This window comes from Capra hircus, chromosome 18 (genome assembly GCF_001704415.2).
Source record: "Capra hircus breed San Clemente chromosome 18, ASM170441v1, whole genome shotgun sequence".
NCBI classification, from domain to species: domain Eukaryota; kingdom Metazoa; phylum Chordata; class Mammalia; order Artiodactyla; family Bovidae; genus Capra; species Capra hircus.
The window spans coordinates 56,318,629-56,339,071 of NC_030825.1; the positions used below are offsets into that span (position 1 = coordinate 56,318,629).

A 20,443-nucleotide genomic window follows, 5' to 3' on the forward strand; every position below is an offset into this window, starting at 1 on the left:
GGGTCATAAGGAACATATGGGGCTCGCCCTGTTCCTCACTTTCATCTCCTACCTCCCCGGCCCCTGGGTGGAAGGCAGCCGGGACGGGACTCTGAGCCTGGGTGGTTCCCACAGCCCTTCCTGCCCCCGCTCTCAACTCCCACTCCCCAGGGGAGCCCAGCAAAAATCTTCCTGACCCGTGATCTCACCTTCTGGGTTCACCTCTCCTGGGGAATGTCTGGCCACCAGGTGTTTAAATCATGAAAACAAACTCCAAAAGCTCTAACTCTGTGCAGACACTATTTTAAGCTCATTGCATACACATCTCTTTAAAAATTAAGTATTTATTTATTTATTTGGTGGCGCCAGGTCTTAGTTGCAGCACTTGAGAGCTTCGATCTTGGTTGTGGCATGAGAGATCTTTAGTTGTGGCATGTGGGATCTAGTTCCCTGACCAGGGGTCAAACCCAGGCCACCTGCATTGGGAACTCGGAGTCTTAGCCAATGGACCACCAGGGAAGACCCTAGATGTTCACGCATGCTCAGTCACTTCATTCATGTCTGACTCTTTGTGACTCCATGGACTGTAGCCTGTCAGGCTCCTCTGTCCACAGAATTCTCCAGGCAAGAATACTGGAGTGGGTTGCCATTTCCTCCTCCAGAGGATCTTCCCAACCCAGGGATCGAACCCACATCTCCTGTGTCTCCTGTATTACAGGCAGATTCTTAACCACTGAGCCACTGGGGTAGCCCTTACAGACACATGTTAATTCATTTAATCCTCATAATATGCCCTGTGGGTTATTTCCTATCATCGTCATCATCATCACCACTCCCATTTTACAGATGGGAAAACTTAGGGGACAGAGAGGGATTTGAACCCAGGCAGTCTGGCTCCAGAGTCCATGAGTTTCATGAAAATCACCTCTAGAGCAACGCCATCTAATAGAAGTTTCTGTGATAGTGGACATGTTCCTTATCTACGCTGTTTGGTATGTTAGCCACCAACTACCCATATGGCAGTGGCTACTGATTGGGTAGCTCAGAGAACTAAGTCTGAATACTGGCTACTTGCTGTGTGATGGTTGTTAAGATTCCCAGCCTCCTCTCATTCAGTTTCTTTATAGAAGAGATGGTTAAGGATTCCAGCCAAACCCAAACACATGTGGGTTTCAATCCTTGCCCCCATTTCAAGGTGGTCTCTCTGAGAGCCTCAATTTCTTCAGAAAAGGATGGAAAGAGCAAGATCAGGCATCCAGCGATTCCTGAAACAGAGAACTCTTCTTAGAAAACCCCTTGACATGCTAAGTTGCTCAGTCACATCTGATTGTTTGCAACCCTACAGACTGCAGACTGCCAGGCTCCTCTGTCTGTGTGATTCTCCAAGCAAGAACTGGAGTGGGTGGCCATGCCTCCTCCAGGGAATCTTCCCAAACCAGGAACTGAATCCTCGTCTCTTATGTCTTCTGCATTGGTAGGTGGGATCTTTACCACTAGTGCCACCTGGGTAGCCCTATAAAACCCCTGAAAGATGCCTAACTCTTGCTTCAGATATGCCCACAGCCAGAGCCCTATTGGAGGCCAAAGGCAAGCCTCCCCATATACAGGATTGTATTGGTAGCTTGGGGGTCAAACAGTCACCTCCTGCAGGCTATTTTCTGCCTTTTTCAGCTTCCTTAGGGGCATACTCAGAACAGGGGCGGGAGAGCCTGTTCTCTCTGCCTAGCACCCAATGACATCATGGTGCAGCCAGACTCCTCATTGGCTCAGGCCTGCTTTTTCTCTCAGGGAAAGACGAGGTTGCTCTCTAGGCCCCAATGAACCTTAAGTCATATCTGTTTGTCTGAGATTCCCTCAAAGTACTCACTGTCTCTTCTACAAAGGTCACTTAAATTTGAAATTTTGCTCTTCATTGTGGGTTCAAAGGCCAAGGTGACCTGAAAAATCATAAGTCCCATGACCTTCCATTCCTTAGTACTTACTACTTCCTGCCTTTTTTAACCCCACCCCTCTGGCCTGTTGGGGCTTCCCTGGTGGCTCAGACCGGTAAAGAATCTTCCTGCAGTGCAGGAGGCCCAGGTTTCCCTGAGTGGGAAAGATCCCCTGGAGAAGGGAATGGCTACCCATTCCAGTATTCTTGCCTGGAGAATCCCGTGGACAGAGGAGCCTGGCAAGCTACAATACATAGGATCACAAAGAGCCAGCATGACTGAGCAACAAACACTCTGGTCTGTAGGTACCCAACTGCTGGGTGGAATACAATTCTGCTTAGTAGCAAATGAAATCAGACTGCTCTGTGGCTCCCAACTGGCTATTCTCTCAGGAAAGGGTTTAGCCTTTGGTTCAAGACCGGGTGGACCCAACAGAACCCTCTTCAGATAGTCACTCAAAATTCTATTATTTTCTAAGACCATCCTGGGGCCATTAGGAATCAAGTGTTTCTTAACTTGGAACTTTCTAGAAACGGAACACTGCTGTGCTTTCCTCAGGTGAGTTTCCCGCCTTTTCTAGCCATCCTCCCTTCCACTGGCTTTAGCCAATGGTTAAGCAACACAACTCTGACTAGCCTCTGTAGCCATGATTGGTTCCAAGACTTTCCTCATGGCCTTCTTCACTTGCCCCTCCTAGACTGTCCAGCACAGATCAGGGATCTGGAGCCGAGATTCCTCAAGAGTTGAGACTTTATTGAGGGGACTTGCTCCATAAGGCAAAGGTCAAGTGTCCGAGCCAGAGAGCAGGAGTTCTAACGCCTTTAGTTAGGGCCTTTCCGACTCCTGGGTGCTGGCGCATGCCAGTGACGTCTGGCGCTCCTTGGCATCTGATTGGCTCGCTGAGGGACGCCTCAGCGTTGAGGTAAAAGACTCCTCCCCTGATTGCTTCTAGCTCCTTCGATGGCATTCGAGGTCGAGGGGCTTCAGCTCTAGAGCCTGGGTTCGGGGCTCGGGGTCGAAGGCTGCAGGGTGCGGCACCCCCCGGCGCGCTCTTCCTGCTGCAGCCGCCTCAGCGGCCGGGACCAGCGTGGCCTCCAGGGCAGCGCGAGGCCGTGGCGGTCGAGGACGAGGCGTGTAGGGTCTGGGCCGCCAGCCGTGCTGCCCAGCAGCAGGTAGTGGTTGGCGAGGCGCAGGCGCAAGCATCCGCACGTCAGATCGGCACGGGGCACCCAAGCGACCTGGTTGCCACGGCGCACGGGCCTCGCTCGCTGCTTGTACACAGCCAGCACGCTCACGGCCAGCCGCTGCCATGTCGTGTCTGCGGCCTCGGATGCCAGCACCTGTGCGTGGAGCACTGCGGGAAGGGGAGAGGTCAGGCCTAGGCTGGGGGATAGCCTGAGGGCTCCGTGAGGTTAGTCTTGGTGGGGAAGGGCCTGGGACGCAAGGGTGGGCTTCCAGAATCGCATCAGGAAGAACAGAGACCTTGACGCTTTGAGGGTGAGAGGCCCTGTGCTGTGAAGAGTGAGGTCTTTCTGAGGACACGGGTCAAAGCAAGGAGGGCGGGGCGTTTGCAGTGTGAGGTTGGGTCCCAGGCTTGTGATTGTGAAGGGGAGGGGTGGGTGGGCGATCCCTCTGGAGTGGAGGTCAGGCTGGGCCAGGAACCCAGGTGCCCACCAGGAAATATGCAAGCACCACCAGGGATGCTTTTGAGATCATATTAGAAACAGCAGGTATGGGAATGACTTAAAGGTTAGAGGTCTCCCGGGACCCTGCAGTGGGTGGGGCTGGAACAAGGCAGAAAAGGCAGGTCCAGGTCTCTAATGCAAGAGAGTCAGAAAGTATTGGGAGCACACAGAGCCCTTGGAAAACAGAGAGATTGCCCTAGGAGGGATCTGCATCTAGGATGGATTTGAGGCCAGAAGGAGGTCAGTCCTTGGAAGCCCAGGGTTGAGGTCTTACTGGTGGTGATTCAGAGAAGTGTCCCCTCTAAGGGGGAGAGATGAGATCTGTTGGCAGCAGCCCTCTGGTGGGCAAGCTGAGCCTATGGGCTAGAAGATCCTGGTGGGAGTTGGGGGGAGAAGCCTCCACATTTGGAGTTCAAGGATACTAGTGACCAGATGGTGAGCCTCAGGGAGGGGAGGTCTGGGATCCTGTACCATTGAGGGGAGTAACTGGGGCTGGGCTGAACTCAAGTGTCCAAGAGAGTTGAGGTCATAGGCCCTGGATTCAGGGGGCTGGTGTAGACTGGCGGATTAGGAAACTATGGGGGAGTCTGTGGGAATGGGGCTACAGCCCTGAAGGAGGGCAGAGGACCTGAGACAGACAAGACAGCCCAAGGGTCCCCTCCATTCAACCAGTTTGCCTTTCTCCTTCCATCCTCAGGAGGCCACCACCCCACTCGGGGACGTCAGGCTGAAGGAGATTGTGAAACTCTGCAAGACCAAGAACGTGGGGAGAGAGGAGACCTAGGAAGGTAGGGAGTAACCCTCCCTACTCCCCCTTCTGCCCATTGTCTGCTGTCCCGTTAGGTTATAGATCAGGACAGGCCCTTTAGAGTTCAGCACGCCTTCCCATTTAAGATGAGGAAAGTGAAGGTCAGAGAAGAGAGTGGCTTGGAGGCAGATCAGAGCTCCTATGCGCCCGCTGGCCCTTGTTCTCCCCGGCACTCACCGTAGTCCTGCTGGCAGTACCTCCGAAGGCTCATGTGTATCCTGGTGTCCGAGGTATTGCAATAGTTTTGACACTGAGGGTCTGGGGAGGGTCAGGCTCCTGAGGCCTGGACTACAGCATTCTGCCCCTGCCCCTCCCCCACAATCCATCTTAATGGACAGCTGGGGTGCCTGAACCCTTGGGACTGCGCTCAGTGGACCACCCCTGGATCCCTGCCTGGTGGCCCAATCACCCCATCCCCGCTCCTTCTTGCTACCAGGAATTTGTAGGCCAGCCTGTCTTACCCGAGCTGTAAGCATGAGGGGTTGTAGCAAGGGTGGTTGTCGCCTCTGGGATTCCTGTGAGAGAGCAGAGGAGAGGTAGGGCCTCTTAGCACCTCCCACCAGCACCCCGCTACCCCCAAGGAAACCAGGCATCCATACCCTGTAAAGTCTGTTCCCTGAGGCCCAAGAGCGGAAGCACACTTTGCCTTTCTCCCCCAGGACCTGGAGTTCTGGTCCCTCGCCACTTTCTGGACTCAGGAATCCCGGTCTTAAGACCTCTCTCAGACCCAGGAATCCAGGCTCTTAGCCTCTTCCTCCACAGGGTGAGAGGCTGGACTTCAGTCTTCGCCTCCCCAAGGCCGCAGAGTCCGGCTTCCAGTCTCTAGCTTCCGTCTCCCAGGGACCCGGTCCTCACCCCTCTTGCCCCCTGGAGATCTGGCTATCTCCTTCCCACCCAACTTGGGACTCGGGGCCCCGCCCCCAGGACTCACGCTGGCAGGGCATCCTGGGGGAGCGGCTCTGCTGGTAGCCGGGACCACAGCGGTTGCAGGTCAGGCCAGTGACCCCTAACTTGCAGGAGCACTGCCCACTGGTCTGGTTGCAGGCACCGCCTGTCGCCCCAATAGGATGGCACTGGCAGGCTGCGTGAGGAGAGGAGCTGGGGAGGTGGGGTGCGGGCTCCCAGCCTCTTCCTCCCCAAGACTGGGGAGGCTGGAATTCCCTGCCCCCTCCGCCCTCAGGCCCCATAGATCCGGCCCTCAGCCCCTCCTCCCTCAGACCTGCCTGCCCCCTTTCCCTCTAGGCGGGGCTTCAGGCTGCACTCACGCCTGCAGGCCTTGCGGCTGTTGAGGGGCTGGCCAGGGTCCCTCCAGAACCCTGGCTGGCAGTAATGGCAGTGCCGGCCGGCTGTGTGGTGGCGGCACCGCTCACACACGCCCCCGCTCCGGCCGCCGGACAGCCTGAACAGCTCAGAGTTGAACCTGCAGCGTCGCGCGTGCTGGTTGCAGGAGCAGGCTGGGAACAAGATGGAGTGAGTGCGCCTCAGGCAGCCATTCCGTTCCCCTTTCCCAGCTTTCCCCCCACCGCCCTCAGGAGAGAGACTGCCTGGGGTTCCCCAGGTGACTGTGGTCCCCGAAGCCCTTCATTCTCATCTTTAAAACGGGCAGTGCTCTGGACTGGAGCTGGGTGAACCTGAGGGGACTGATGAACACGTAAGGTGTAGAGAGTGGCAACTCTGGGTGTGGGCTACAGAGTCAGGCCCTCGCGTGGAAGTGTCTCACTCTTTCCGTGGGCAAGTGACGCTTCCTTTCTGCAGCTTAGACTCCTTTGCTATAAGATGACATTTATAGTATCTACTTCCTTGCAGGAGGACCACCTACCATGTACATTTTGCTGGGGAGCATCGATCAGATTTCAAAGGCAGTGACTCTCAAACCTTACCACTTGTTCGAGTTACTGGGGAAACATTTAAAAAGAGCAACACAGGATCTCTGTGCTAGGTCCTGTATTGGGCTGCATCCTAAGGACTTTATGTTTATCCGTGATTTGAATTTCCACTGCAGCCTGTAGAGGAAGGCCTGTTGTTTTCCTCACTTTACAGAGGAGGAAATGGAGACACAGAGGAGTTTGGTCACTAGTTGGGGGGGGGGGGTCACACAGCCAGGAAGCTGATGAGCTGGGACTTGAACCCAAGCAGTCTGGCAGGCTCCTGAGGCCATGTGCCCATCTGCTGCCCTAGAACATCTAGTGTGAGCACGTTTGGGACAAGCTAGGACCCTTGGGATCATCCTCCTGAGCTCACGGTCCAGCCCGGCCACCTGCTGACTGCGTGTCCTTGGCGCACAGAACTCCCCAGCTCTAGCCTCAGTCTCCTCATCTGTAAAATGGGCCAGATGCAATCACTGCCCGGCACATAGTAGGTGCTGGATAAAAATGTGTCTAATGAATAAAAGCTTCCCCCACCGTGGTTGATTTGATGAGTCCAAAAACATCCAGCTGCCCTGTGTTTCCGCAGCCTCTCACTAAGTACCACCTGAGCACCTGCACCAAGCCAACCCCCGGGCGGGGGCTCAGAAAGTGTCCTCCACATCACCATCACTGTGATCAGGTGTTACCAAGAGGCTGGAGCACCCGGGTGGGCATGGAAGCAGCAGAGGTGGCAGGGGAGAGCCGGGGGAGCCAAGAGAGGTGCTGCCGGAGGACAGTGGTGTGGGGAGAAGCAAGGGGCAGGCAGCTCTGGGGTAGGAGAGAGCCTCCTGCCCTCAGGGACATGGCCCGGGCTGCTGGACCACTGGCCCAGCTCCGGGTCAGGGCAGGTCAGGGCGGGCCCAGGACTCACGCAGGCAAGGGTGAGGGTGCCGAGGCGTGGCAGGCCGCCAGGGCCAGTCGCGGTGGGATGGCCGGCAGCTCTCACAGCCTGGGCCGGTGGTGTGGTGGCGGCAGCGACAGCGGGGCGGCCGGTCGCGGGCAGCACAGCGGGCCGCGTGGCCGTGGCACTGGCAGCGGCCTCTCACGCCTGCGGCTGCCAGCCCCCCGCGGCCCCCGAGCTCTAGGCGGAGGTGACTGGCCACCACGCTGGCCTTCGGGCCCGCTGGGACCCGGAAAGTCACCCTCTCGGGCCCTCCCAACGCCCCTGGCCAGGCAGGCCTGCGCCACAGTGACCTCCAGGGCCCTCCGGTGGCCCAGGCAGCAGACAGGACCAGGGCTGGGGGTCCTGGGGTGCAAAAGCGCAGGCTGACGGACGACAGGAGGAAAGGGCCCCCGAGGCCCAGGGTCAGACTGCCATTGCAGGGGGCCCGTGGGCTGAGATCCGCGCTTGGGGAGGGGCCACAGGCCTGGGGACAGGAGGCGGCCATGCCAGCCAGCTGGGTCACGGGTGGAAGGCAGAAGCGGGGGCGGCCCCCGGGGTGGTAACACGGGTCCGCGCTGGCCTGGCTTAGGAGGAGCCAGAGGGCAAAGGTCACGGGCATGGTTCCAGCAGAGGCAAGTACCTGCGGAGGAGAGGAGTGGCCGGGCTGGGGGCCTCAGGCTGCCCCCCGAGGTCAGCCTTCACCCCGCTCTCCAGGCTCCCTGAGGAACCCTGGCATTCCACCCCCAGCCCTGCCCCAGACCTCTCCCGGCTGCTTCTGAGCGAGGAAAATAGTTCCATCTGGGGAGAATTACTGTTTACATAAGCCAAAGGGGAAAGAACGCAAGCAAAATCGAGAATTTTGCCTGAACTAATCCGTAGCTTAACACCCCGGCGCTATCAGTCAGTGTCGAGGGGCAGGGGGCCCTGGGGAGAGGGCGGGGAGGGGGGACAGATGGGGAAACTTCGAGCAAGGATAAGGGGGAAAAGAGGGGAGCAAGGCAGGGCAGACGGAGTTACAGACAGATGAACACTCGGTGACAAAGCAACAGAGACGGACAGATAGGGGCGCAGACAGATAGATGGAGGGAGAGGGGGCAAGGCAAGCGTAGGGCAAGGGCCAGGCAGGGAGAGGAACCAGGAGGGGCGAGGAGGACGCAAGGGGAGACCACGAGGCCCAGAAAGATGGCGGCTGGGAAACTGGAGTCCACAGGGTGTCGGGGGAGCGGGTGCCTGGGAGCCTGGGGGCCGGGACCTCGGAGACACCTGCAGAGCTGGAGGAGAGTGGGCAGTGCAGCAGGCCTGACCTGGGGGGAGAGCAAGGGTGCTGGGCCTGGGGATCAGAAGCAGGAGGCAGGTCAACGGGGATCGGGGATCCGAGGGGAGGCCTCTTTCCCACATGGGGCCCTAACCTCGTTCTCCACACCCAGGGCACGGAGGGGGATTACCACCAAACACCCAGGCCTCCCTGCCACCCACCTCCAGCCTCCACCCACCCTTAACCCTTTCTCACCCAGACGCAGAACCCAGAGGACCATCCGAGGGACCCTGGTGGGGATGCCTGGGGCCTGGAAGCCTGGGCTGGGAGGCTGGTGTGGAATGCCTGTGGGGCTGAGAAGGTCAAGCCCTGGTGTCCCGATTGGGATGGGAGGGACCCGTGTGCTTGCATTTCTGAGGACTTCCTGATAATCTCAGCCCACCTGGCTCCCACTGCCATCCTAGGCCTCAGGGTCCAGGAATCAGAGCCCCCACATTCCCCGCTGGCTGTAAAGTCCCCAGAGCAGAAGGGGGAACAGACGTTGGGGGTGGCGAGTGCCAAGGGAGGAGAGAGAGGGGCCGGACAGGGCAGGGCTAGAGGCCAGGGCTACCGCAGGGGCCGGAAGTCCAGGCTTGGGAAGGCACGACCGGGGAAGGACTTGGTGCTGGAATGCTCCCCTCCCTGTCCAGGGCTGGCAGCCCCCACTGGAGAGCTCCCTCAGGTCTGGGGGTCTTGCACCCCTTCTGGGCCCCACTGTCCAGGCCCCTGGGTCAGTCTGGACCTGGGTGTGGGCCCCCACTGGGAGTCTGAGGCACCAGTGGGTGCAGTGGGGTCACTTCCCTCCCCAGCCTGATTTCACTGCCCCCAGGGTCCCCACTGCAGACGCTCTGCGCGCAGACTGCCTCCCCTGCCCCAGATGACTGCCATGGCCTCCACCCCTCCCGAGGAGGAGCCTGGCGCCATTTTGAGCTCTGGCGCGGGGCATTTGCCCTGGTCCTCTGGCACCTGCCTTGTTAAGGCACTCACCCCATCTCCCACCTTTCCTCTCTCGCCTGGGTGGTTCAAGGGGCACTGCTTTCTGGCCTTAGTACACCAGGCAAACGGGTTGAGTCCCCCGGTGTTCCTGGGGGAATGAGAAGCCAGCCCCTGGTCCCTGCCCCTTGTGGGAACTGTAGCCCACCCTGACCGCCCCCACCCCCCATTCAAGGAGCAGAGACTAGCTGTGTTTCCACCAGATCCAGAGTCAGGCCCCTCGCCTGGGTAGTGTGGGGGTCCCTCTGGGACCCAGGCTCCTCTTGCCTGATTTCTTTGGCACCCACCCGACCCTTCACCCCACCGTCGTCCAAACCTGTGCCCTGGAAGAGGTTGTCCTCTGCCGCTAGCTGCTCACGTGTTCTTCTCTCCCGCAGGAGCTTGGCGGCCAGCGTGGGCTCCGGGGAGTGAGTGCGGAGTGGCTGTTCTCAGGCCCCGGGCTAGTGGGGGTTCTGGGCGGGAGCTCAAAGCAGAGCCTAAGAATCCAACACCACCCCCACCACCCCCACCCCTGCCAGTCCCCTCACTAAGGCAGCCACGCTCTCCCCACAGGGACCCCTGGCAGCCACACCACCCAGGAAGATGTGGGACGTGAGAGCCGTTGCCCCGCAGCGGCCCGCAGCTGGACATCCCCGAGTAGGCTGGCCCAGAAAGCTCAAGACAGGTAGGAGGGGACAGAGGCCAGATGGCCTTCCCGGGTCTGGGGTCCGCGCTCCACTCACACCCAGCCCCTGCCCCACCGCTCCTAAGGGCGGGCAGGCTGGGGCTCAGCCCCGCCACGTGGTGGTGGCTGCGATCAGGAAGGGGCAGACCTGATGGGGGTGGGGGGCGGTGTCAGGGCCGCTCATACCGAGGTGGGACCCCACGCCGGCCCCTCCTGCCCTCTGGAACCTTCTGCCAGCTGTGGGTTAACTGAGCATGAAGGTCAGGCACTTTCAAGTCCTAGAAGTCAGTGCCCTTTGAAGGGTCACACCAGCCACCTGGAAACCCAAAGACTTGGGCCGCTTTCTGAGTTGGTGGGGTAGGGGTGGGGGAGAAATGAATGCCGGGGACCTCGGTGGTTCTAGCGGCTGGAGGGAGAAATTGGGGACCCCCCAGGGGTTCAGAGCTCAAAGCGGCTTTCCCCAGGACCAGGTCACTATGAGGCCTCAAGACTTCGGGGGTGAGAATTCCATACAAATGTTGCCCTCAGCTGTATTACATACCTCAGTGGTTTTGACTAGAAGGGTAACATTTTTTATCACTTCCCACTGGGAAAGGCGCGGATCTCGGGACGATGGGGCACCGTATTCGCTACTGTGGCCTTGAGCACACTGACTGCGGCACAGCGTGGGCCCATGGGGTTTGGGGACCCACTGCTCGGGCAGGAGGGCACAGCTGAGGCAGTCTGTGCTTCTGGCTCTGGGTGACCCACACAGTGGCGGAGGCAGAATGGGAACATAGGATTTGAATGTAAGCTGTGAGGAGGGGTTAGCTGCCAGAAAAAGAGACACCCCCAGATCAGGGGGGACACATGGGATCTGGGGCAGGAGGCATGAGGGGCAGGCTGACTCGTGCAGAAATTAGAAGTTTCTTAAGCTAATGTTCCCTGGAGGAAAGCTTGCTTTCTCACTTTTGCTTTTAATAACCTGAACTCCCCGAGGTGATGATCATCTCTAAAGGAGCCAATGAAAAATCCGCTGCCAATGCAGGAGACGCAGGTTCGATCCCTGGGAAGATCCCCTGGAGAAGGAAATGGCAACCCACTCCAGTATTTTTGCCTGGGAAATCCCACGGACAGAGGAGCCTGGGGGGCTATAGTCCATGCGGTCACAAAGAGTCAGAAACGACTGAGCAACTCAGCAACAACTGCATTGAGAGTGTCATCTGAGTATCCCCTTCTCAGGGCAGAGTAGAAAAACTCAAGACAGTAATCAGGATCTCAGATTCCTGAACCACACTGGTTCCAAATCCAGGCTTCACCGCTTTCCTAGCTGTGTGACCCAAAGCAAGGTTCTTAACCTCTCTGTGCCATAGTTTCCTTTCCTGTTAAATCAGCATAAAAATGTACCTTCCTCATGGGAGATCATGAGGACCAAATGAGTGAAGATAAGCCTGCAGTCTAATATCTGAAACTCTGTGCACCAGACATGCTGCAGAAACTATTTTGACAGCACCATGGGCTGTGCAGATTATATATTATACACCCCTCAGTGGGGCCTGGGCAGCATCCCATCAGTTCAGTGCAGTTGCTCAGTCGTGTCCGACTCTTTGTGACCCCATGGACTGCAGCACGCCAGGCCTCCCTGTCCATCACCAACTCCTAGAGTTTACTCAAACTCATGTCCATTGAATCGGTGATGCCATCCAACCATCTCATCCTCTGTCGTCCTCTTCTCCTCCTGCCCTCAATCTTTCCCAGCATCAGGGTCTTTTCCAATGACTCAGTTCTTTGCATCAAGTGGCCAAAATATTGGAGTTTCAGCTTTAACATCAGTCCTTCCAATGAATATTCAGCACTGATTTCCTTTAGGATGGACTCGTTGGATCTCCTAGCAGTTCAAAGGACTCTCAAGAGTCTTCTCCAGCACCATAGTTCAAAATCGTCAATTCTTTGACACTCAGCTTTCTTTATAGTCCAACTCTCACATCCATACATGACTGTTAGGAAAACCATAGCCTTGATTAGATGGACCTTGGTTGACAAAGTAATGTCTCTGCTTTTTAATAGGCTGTCTAGGTTGGTCATAACTTTTCTTCCAGGGAGCAAGCGTCTTTTAATTTCATGGCTGCAGTCACCATCTGCAGTGATTTTGGGGCCCCCCCAAAATAAAGTCTGTCACTGCTTCCCCATCCATTTGCCATGAAGTGATGGGACCAGATGCCATGATCTTAGTTTTCTGAATGTTGAGCTTTAAACCAACTATTTCACTCTCCTCTTTCACTAAGAGGCTCTCTAGTTCTTTGCTTTCTGCCATAAGGGTGGTGTCATCTGCATATCTGAGGTTATTGATATTTCTCCCAGCAATCTTGATTCCAGCTTGTGCTTCATCCAGCCCAGCATTTCTCATGATGTACTCTGCATATAAATTAAATAAGCAGGGTGACAATATACAGTCTTGACGTACTCCTTTTCCTATTTGGAACCAGTCTGTTGTTCCATGTCCAGTTCTAACTGTTGCTTCCTGACCTGCATACAGATTTCTCAAGAGGCAGGTCAGGTGGTCTGGTATTCCCATCACTTTCAGAATTTTCCACAGTTTATTGTGATCCACACAGTCAAAGGCTTTGGCATAGTCAATAAAGCAGAAATAGATGTTTTTCTGGAACTCTCTTGCTTTTTTGATGATTCAGCGGATGTTGGCAATTTGATCTCTGGTTCTTCTGCCTTTTCTAAAACCAGCTTGAACATCTGGAGTTTCACAGTTCACATTTTGTTGAAGCCTGGCTTGGAGAATTTTGAGCATTACTTTGCTATTGTGTGAGATGAGTGCAATTGTGCGGTAGTTTGAGCATTCTTTAGCATTGCCTTTCCTTGGGATTGGAATGAAAACTGACCTTTTCCAGTCCTGTGGCCACTGCTGAGTTTTCCAAAATTGCTGGCATATTGAGTGCAGCACTTTCACAGCATCATCTTTCAGGATTTGAAACAGCTCAACTGGAATGCCATCACCTCCACTAGCTTTGTTTGTAGTGATACTTTCTAAGGCCCACTTGACTTCACATTCCAGGATGTCTGGCTCTAGGTGAGTGATCACACCATCATGATTATCTGGGTCCTGAAGATCTTTTTTGTACAGTTCTTCTGTGTATTCTTGCCACCTCTTCTTAATATCTTCTGCTTCTGTTAGGTCCATACCATTTCTGTCCTTTATCGAGCCCATCTTTGCATGAAATGTTCCCTTGGTATCTCTAATTTCTTGAAGAGATCTCTAGTCTTTCCCATTCTATTGTTTTCCTCTGTTTCTTTGCATTGATCACTGAGGAAGGCTTTCTTATCTCTCCTTGCTATTCTTTGGAACTCTGCATTCAGATTTATATATCTTTCCTTTTCTCCTTTGCCTTTTGCTTCTCTTCTTTGCTCAGCTATTTGTAAGGCCTCCCCAGACAGCCATTTTGCCTTTTTGCATTTCTTTTTCTTGGGGATGATCTTGATTCCTGTCGCCTGTACAATGTCACGAACCTCTGTCCATAGTTCATCAGGCACTCTGTGTATCAGATCTAGTCCCTTAAATCTATTTCTCATTTCCACTGTATAATCATTAGGGATTTGATTTAGGTCATACCTGAATGGTCTAGTGGTTTTCCCCGAGTTTCTTTAATTTCAGTCTGAATTTGGCAATAAGGAGTTCATGATCTGAGCCACAGTCAGCTCCTGGGCTTGTTTTTGCTGACTTTATAGAGGCAGCATCTTTGGCTGCAAAGAATATAATCAATCTGATTTTGGTACTGGCTATCTGGTGATGTCCATGTATAGTGTCATCTCTTGTGTTGTTGGAAGGGGGTGTTTGCACTGACCAGTGCGTTCTCTTGGCAGAACTCAATTAACTTTTGCCCTGCTTCATTCTGTACTCCAAGGCCAAATTTGCCTGTTACTCCAGGTGTTTCTTGACTTCCTATTTTTGCATTCCAGTCCTCTATAATGAAAAGGACATCTTTTTTGGGTGTTAGTTCTAGAAGATCTAGTAGGTCTTCATAGAACCGTTCAACTTCACCATGCATGCTAAGTTGCTTCAGTTGTGTCCGACTCTGTGCGACCCCATGGACAGCAGCCCGCCAGGCTCCTCTGTCCACAGGATTCTCCAGGCAAGAATACTGGAGTGGGTTGCCATGTCCTTCTCCGAATCAAATGTTATTATTTCTACAAGCAGAACAAGTGGGCATTCACTCCAAAGTAAGTCTATGAATAGCCTCACATTGGTTAAAATTTTGTCTCCAGATGAGTTCAACTCAGGTTGGGGTTCACCTCCAATCTTCATAAAAGTGGTCGATAAGGAATTGTGGACCGGAATGTAAGCAGCGAAACCAGCCCTGGGCTTCATCAGCTTTGATTCACTATTTCCTGTGGCTTTTCAGCTGTGTAGGCTGATGAGCGACCAGGAGAGGGAGCCCTTGAGACTCAAAGATGTAGTAGCCAGACTGGCCACCTGCCTGATTAGCAGTGTTAGTCGCTCAGTCCTGTCCGACCCTGTGACCCCATCGATTTTAGCCCACCAGGCTCCCCTGTGCGTGGGATTCTTCAGGCAAGAATACTGGAGTCGGTTGCCATTCCCTTCTCCAGGGGATCTTCTCGACCCAGGGATCGAATCTATGTCTCCTGCATCACAGGCAGATTCTCTACCATCTGAGTCACCTGATTGGCAGAACCGAGGGCAAAATGAAAACCGGCTGCCTTGCCCGTGGTCATGGAGAATTTCTAGATGGCTGGAGCAGAGCAGGGGCCCTGTGCAGCTGCGTGGGTCACACATGGTGGAGGTGACCCTGAGTAGGGGCTCCCTCTGTCCTGAGCTGGTTTCTCCTCCCTAGTAGTCCTGGCTCCAATCCTTGCTCAGCTTGCCTGCTGGTTTGGGACCTGCTTGGGGCTCTGACTGAGGTGGGTGAGCTGACCAGAGGCTCAAGTCCTTCCTCTGCTCCCCGCCACCACCACCCCCACCACCACCCCAAAGAATAGGACCCCAGGAAGGGTCCGAGATGGGCAGGCTGTGGTACAGATTGGGACAGAGTATAGCTCAGCTGGTAAAGAATCTGCCTGCGATTCAGGAGAGCCCAGTTCGATTCCTGGGTTGGGAAGATCCATTGGAGAAGGGATAGGTTACCCACTCGGGTATCCTGGCCTTGAGAATTCCATGGACTGTGTGGTTCATGGGGTCGCAAAGAGTCAGACACGACTGAGTGACTTTCACTTCACTTCACACCTATCACCAGCCCAGAGAGCAGAGGGGCTCAGGGACAGATTTAATTGGCTTTTTAGAAATCAAAGCAGTGAGCAAGGCATTTCCTGTACACCTCAGGAGAGGGAGCGTGACATATACTTAGTCTTCATGTGGTAAGAGCCAGCTGACCGCACTGGGAACCCATACTTAATGGGAGACCTTGGAGGAGGGCGTGAGAGTGTTCATATTTCCCAAAGGGATCAGATTAATAAAGTGAGGGACCCTGGGATATAGGAGGAAGAGGAGAGTGGAGGCGAGGCCCACAGAACCCTGACATTTAAGGGGACCGGCGGAGGGACAGATGGGGAGCCTGGAGGGGGTAGATGGGAGCCAGATGAGGAAGAGTGAGGGCCACACAATCCAGGGCTCCTGTGGGGCCTTGGGGGTCTCCTGGCCACAGGGAAGCCAGGCATGGCTGGTCAGGGAACAGAGCAGGGAGGGGACAGAGGGCCAGGACACACTGGAGACGCACTGTGAGAAGACCGCTTCCTGGAGCCCAGGGGAGAGCGAGGGGCGTGGTGGCCTGAAAAAGAAGCAGCCCCTGAAGAACGGCTCATCCACCCCACTACACGGATGGGGAAGCTGAGGCTCATGGAGCCCAGTCAGAGCCGTGGAGTCGGGGCAGGAACTGCCAGGGCCCCGGGTGAGTTCAAAAGTGGAGGCTTCACTGAGCTAGCATGGCACTCCCACTGTGGTCAGAAAGACAGACAGTGGCGAGTGTTGGCAAGGATGTGGAGAAATCAGAGCCCTCATACGCTGCTGGTGGGAATGGAAAATAAGGCAGCTGCTCGGAAAGCAGTCTGCAGTTCCCGAAACTGTTAAACACAGAGTTAGTTACCACACGACCCAGCAGTTCTACTCTCAGGTAAACCCCCGAGGGGAATGAAAGCTTAGGTCCACACAAGAATTTGCACATGCATGTCCATAGCAATGTTATTCCTGATAGCCCCAGAAGGAAAACAACCCAGGTGTCTAGGAACCGATGAACTGATAAATAAAAGGAGACAGAGCCATGGAGGGGAACATCAGAAATCAGTGACATGCTAACACATGCTGCCACGTGGATGAGCCTGGGAAACACGACACAGAGTGAAGGAAGCCAGTCCCAAAGAGGCCCTTAGTGTGTGATTCATTTACATGCAATGTGCAGAGTAGGCGAATCCGCTGAGGCAGAAAGCAGATTAGCTGGCAGGAGGTGGAGAGGAGGGGAAGATTGGGGGTGGGGATGGCTAAGGGGTTTCGTTTGGGGGTGATAAAATTTTTCTAAAAGTAATTGTGATGCTTGCCCAACTCTGCGAATATACTAAAAGCTATTTTACACTTTATATGGGGGAATTGTATGGTATTGGAATATTATCTCAGTAAAGTGGTTACCTACAGAAAAGAAGCGCTATATAAAAGCTAAACCTAGGCAGCTTGCAACCCACTCCAGTACTGTTGCCTGGAAAATCCCAGGCAAGCCTAGTAGGCTGCAGTCCATGGGGTCGCTAAGAGTCAGACATGACTGAGCGACTTCACTTTCACTTTTCACTTTCATGCACTGGAGAAGGAAATGGCAACCCACTCCAGTGTTCTTGCCTGGGGAATCCCAGGGACAGCGGAGACTGGTGGGCTGCCGTCTGTGGGGTCACACAGAGTCAGACACGACTGAAGCGACTTAGCAGCAGGCAGCAGCAGCAGCAGCAGGGAACTAAGATCCCAGAAGCTGCATGGCACGGTCAAAAAAAAAAAAGAGAAATGGTGCAACGTCAGTTCTGCCATATTTGATTGGCCAAGGCCCATCACAGGGCCTGAGTCAGGGGCAAGGGCGTCAGGGCCCCTGTAGACAGCTGGAATCCACCACGTCCACTGACAGAAGCAGGGAGCACTTACCATGCAGGGGGCCTTCCAGAAACATCCTTCATGCAGGCGCTTGGTTAACCCCATTTTATGAAGAAGACTGAGCTCCAAGAGGTAAAGAACAGGCTCCGGGCTGCCCACCAGAAGGAGGCGGAGTGTGCACGCGAACCTGGGCTGTCTGGCCTCAGAGTCTATGCTCTGAACCTCTGCGCTATGCAGCCTTAATAGACTGTGAGCTCTCAGGTTTACATACAGTAAATACGCCAGAAGTCTTTATTTTCCAAGACTTACAGAGTGCCTGCTGTGTGCTAAGCACTGTGCTAAAAGTCTTATAACTGAGGTAGTTCTGTGAGGTTGAACCATAAGAAAGGACTGTGTAGGAAAAAAACACGGCTGAATGTTGGCACTTTCAAGTGGTTGGACTTCGTCATCCCCTCTACTCTTTTTTTTTTTTTTTTGGTCCCATCACATAGCATGTGGGGTCTTAATTCCCTGACCAAGGATCAAACTCGCATCCCCTGCTTTGAAAGGCAGAGTCTTAACCACTGAGCTGCTGGGGAAGTCCCAGTCACACCTTTTAACAGGCAAGGAAACTGGGATTCAGAGAGGGGGAGTACCATGACTAAAGTCCCACAGCTTTATAAAGGCTGGAGCTGAGACTTAAACCCAGGTTGGAGGGGTTCAGGGTCTGTGCTCCGGATGGGCTGAGTGAGCACATGAGTGGCTGGTTTGGGGGGTGACGAAGGAGCTCATGCCAGCCCAGCCACCCCTGCTAAATTAAGTCATCTCTCCTCCTGCAGCCGCCAGGAGATTCTGGGCCACCTGCCCTTCCTCGTCCACCATCTGCTTCCTCTTTGTCATCTTTGCGGTGTCCACCATTTTCCACTGCCACCGGCGCCTGGCCCTGGTGCCCACTCCTTGGGCCTATGCAGGTCGCGTGGTCTTGTTCCCCAGACACCTGCCGGCGGGGGGCGTGTTCACCATCAACGCCAAAGGCCGCCTGGGGAACCAGATGGGGGAGTACGCCACCCTGTACGCCCTGGCCAAGATGAACGGGCGCGCCGCCTTCATCCCGCCCCAGATGCACAGCACGCTGGCCCCCATCTTCCGAATCACACTCCCGGTCCTGCACGACGCCACGGCCAGGAGCGTCCCCTGGGAGAACTACTACCTGAACGACTGGATGGAGGAGCAGTACCGCCACATCCCGGGGGAGTAGTGCGCCTCACCGGCTACCCCTGCTCCTGGACCTTCTACCACCACCTCCGCGCCGAGATCCTCCGGGAGTTCACCCTGCACGCCCACGTGCGTGAGGAGGCCCAGAACTTCCTGCGGGGTCTGCGAGTGAATGGCAGCCGGCCGAGCACCTACGTGGGGGTGCACGTGCGCCGAGGGGACTACGTCCGCGTCATGCCCACCGTGTGGAAGGGCGTGCTGGCCGACCGGGACTACCTGCAGCAGGCCCTGGGCTGGTTCCGCGCTCGCCACCGCAGCCCGCTCTTCGTGATCACCAGCGACGACATGGCCTGGTGCCGGAGGAACATCAACAGCTCCCACCAGGACGTGTTGTTTGCGGGCAACGGCCGCCAGGGCTCGCCGGCCAGGGACTTCGCGCTCCTCACGCAGTGTAACCACACCGTCATCACCGTGGGCACCTTCGGCATCTGGGCCGCCTACCTCACTGGGGGGAGCACCGTCTACCTGGCCAACTTCACCCTGCCTGGCTCCCGATTCCGCATGATCTTTAAGCCCCAGGCAGCCTTCCTGCCCGAGTGGGTAGGCATCGCAGCCAACCTGGGGCAGGCCAGAGAGAGCCACCCCTAGCCACGCTCGGGTCTCTGCCGCCCCATTGGGCCCAACAGGCGTGGATGCCCGAGTCTAAGTCCAGGCTGTTCAGCTTCCCAGCTGGGTGGCCACGGACAAGTGACTTAATCTCTCTGTGCCTTAGTGTTCTACCTGAGAAACGAACCTGACGCAGGCTCCTTCTGAGAACACGAGTTCATGTAGTTCCTTGGAAACAGGTGTGAGGGTTGGCCACTCACAGGTTTGTGATTGGCAGGCCTGGACCTTTGGACAGCCTTGCCGTGGACCCGTATTTTTGCCCTCTCCTTCTTTGTAGCTCTGGGAATGTGGAGCCCAAATATTTGGTACTTGCCTCCTTGGAGGGTTCTGCAATGAAACTCTTCCTGCCCTTGACTGGGGTGTTTGAGGCAGCTAAAGAATTTGGGCTTTGGGCTTGATGGGGCCTTAGATTATGAAAGAATGGGAAAGAACATAGGATTTGAGAGGGAAGATCTCGGGGAGGTAACCTTGGTGAGGAGGAGGAGTCCCCGGAAGTGAGGGGGGGATGGGAGGGCCTCTCAGAGATGGCAGGACTCAACCCCAGGCCTGGCCGGCAGTGGCAAGGACACCCCGAGTCCGCACATCATGGAAGCAGCAGGTTGGCCACGGGAAGGGGGGGGGCTGCAGAGACTGCCACGGCCATGTCCAGCGTGCGGGCAGGCGACTGACACCCTGGCCATGCCCGTGCCCGCAGGACCTCGTGCCGCTGTGAGGGGCCCTAATGTGGACTAGAGTTGGATTCAGTGATTTCAATACTGATTTCCTTGTGTTTGGTGTAAAGTATGGAGATAAGCAATATTTTTACTCCTTTTTGGATATTTAAAAAAAGTAACATACAATCATTTAGGTTCACTGAGAATTTTCTCTGAACACAGCTGCACTGGCTTTGAAAACATTTCAGTCACATCTCTTTCCTGTTTGAAAACCCTCTCCAAGTGTCTTTTTAAATTTCAGTTTCCATTTCTTGGCATCCTTGTGAGGCTGAACACCTTTCTGTTCATATATTGGTAATATTGTATCTCCCGAGAGCCATTTAGGGGCCCTGTTTACTTCCTTAGGGGCTTCCCACGTGGTGCTAGTGGTAAAGAACCCACCTGCAATGCCAGTCAAACCCGACTCAAGTTTGATCCCTGGGTCGGGAGGATTCCCTGGAGGAGGGCGTGGCAACCCACTCTCAGTATTCTTGCCTGGAGAGCTCTGTGGATAGAGGAGCCTGGCAGGCTACAGTCCGTGGGGTCGCAAAGAGTCGGGCACAACTGAAGTGACTTAGCATGCACGCACATTACTTCTTAAGGCCTTGATGGTGTCATCATGATGTGGGGTTATGGATGCAGGGATGTTAAAGCAGGAGAAGGGTCTGAAGGGGAAGG

The 20,443-nt window shown here is 55.2% G+C and overlaps 2 protein-coding genes across 2 annotated transcripts; one reads left to right on the forward strand and one right to left on the reverse strand.

Moving 5' to 3' along the window:
* NTN5 (netrin 5) lies at positions 2,643 to 7,832 on the reverse strand. The gene is made up of 6 exons (XM_018062731.1): positions 7,182 to 7,832; positions 5,669 to 5,857; positions 5,335 to 5,484; positions 4,865 to 4,918; positions 4,581 to 4,661; positions 2,643 to 3,264 (listed from the first exon to the last, which is right to left on the reverse strand). The coding sequence occupies exons 1-6, from the start codon at positions 7,810 to 7,812 to the stop codon at positions 2,900 to 2,902; spliced, it is 1,470 nt and encodes a 489-aa protein (XP_017918220.1). The 5' UTR covers positions 7,813 to 7,832; the 3' UTR covers positions 2,643 to 2,899.
* On the forward strand, positions 10,063 to 19,055 carry LOC102178850 (galactoside 2-alpha-L-fucosyltransferase 2-like). The gene is given in 3 exon segments (XM_018062732.1): positions 10,063 to 10,144; positions 18,032 to 18,445; positions 18,448 to 19,055. Coding segments are annotated over 3 exon segments (1,104 nt in total).

What these genes read in the sequence shown, in the direction of transcription:
- NTN5 (XM_018062731.1), bottom strand. Translation starts at nt 7,812, where the DNA reads ATGCCCGTGACCTTTGCCCTCTGGCTCCTCCTAAGCCAGGCCAGCGCG. An exon ending in CAGCCGCAAGGCCTGCAGGC is followed by an intron (nt 5,485 to 5,668) that starts GTGAGTGCAGCC and finishes CTCCTCACGCAG; the next exon opens with CCTGCCAGTGCCATCCTATT. An exon ending in CCCTCATGCTTACAGCTCGG is followed by an intron (nt 4,662 to 4,864) that starts GTAAGACAGGCT and finishes GACCCTCCCCAG; the next exon opens with ACCCTCAGTGTCAAAACTAT.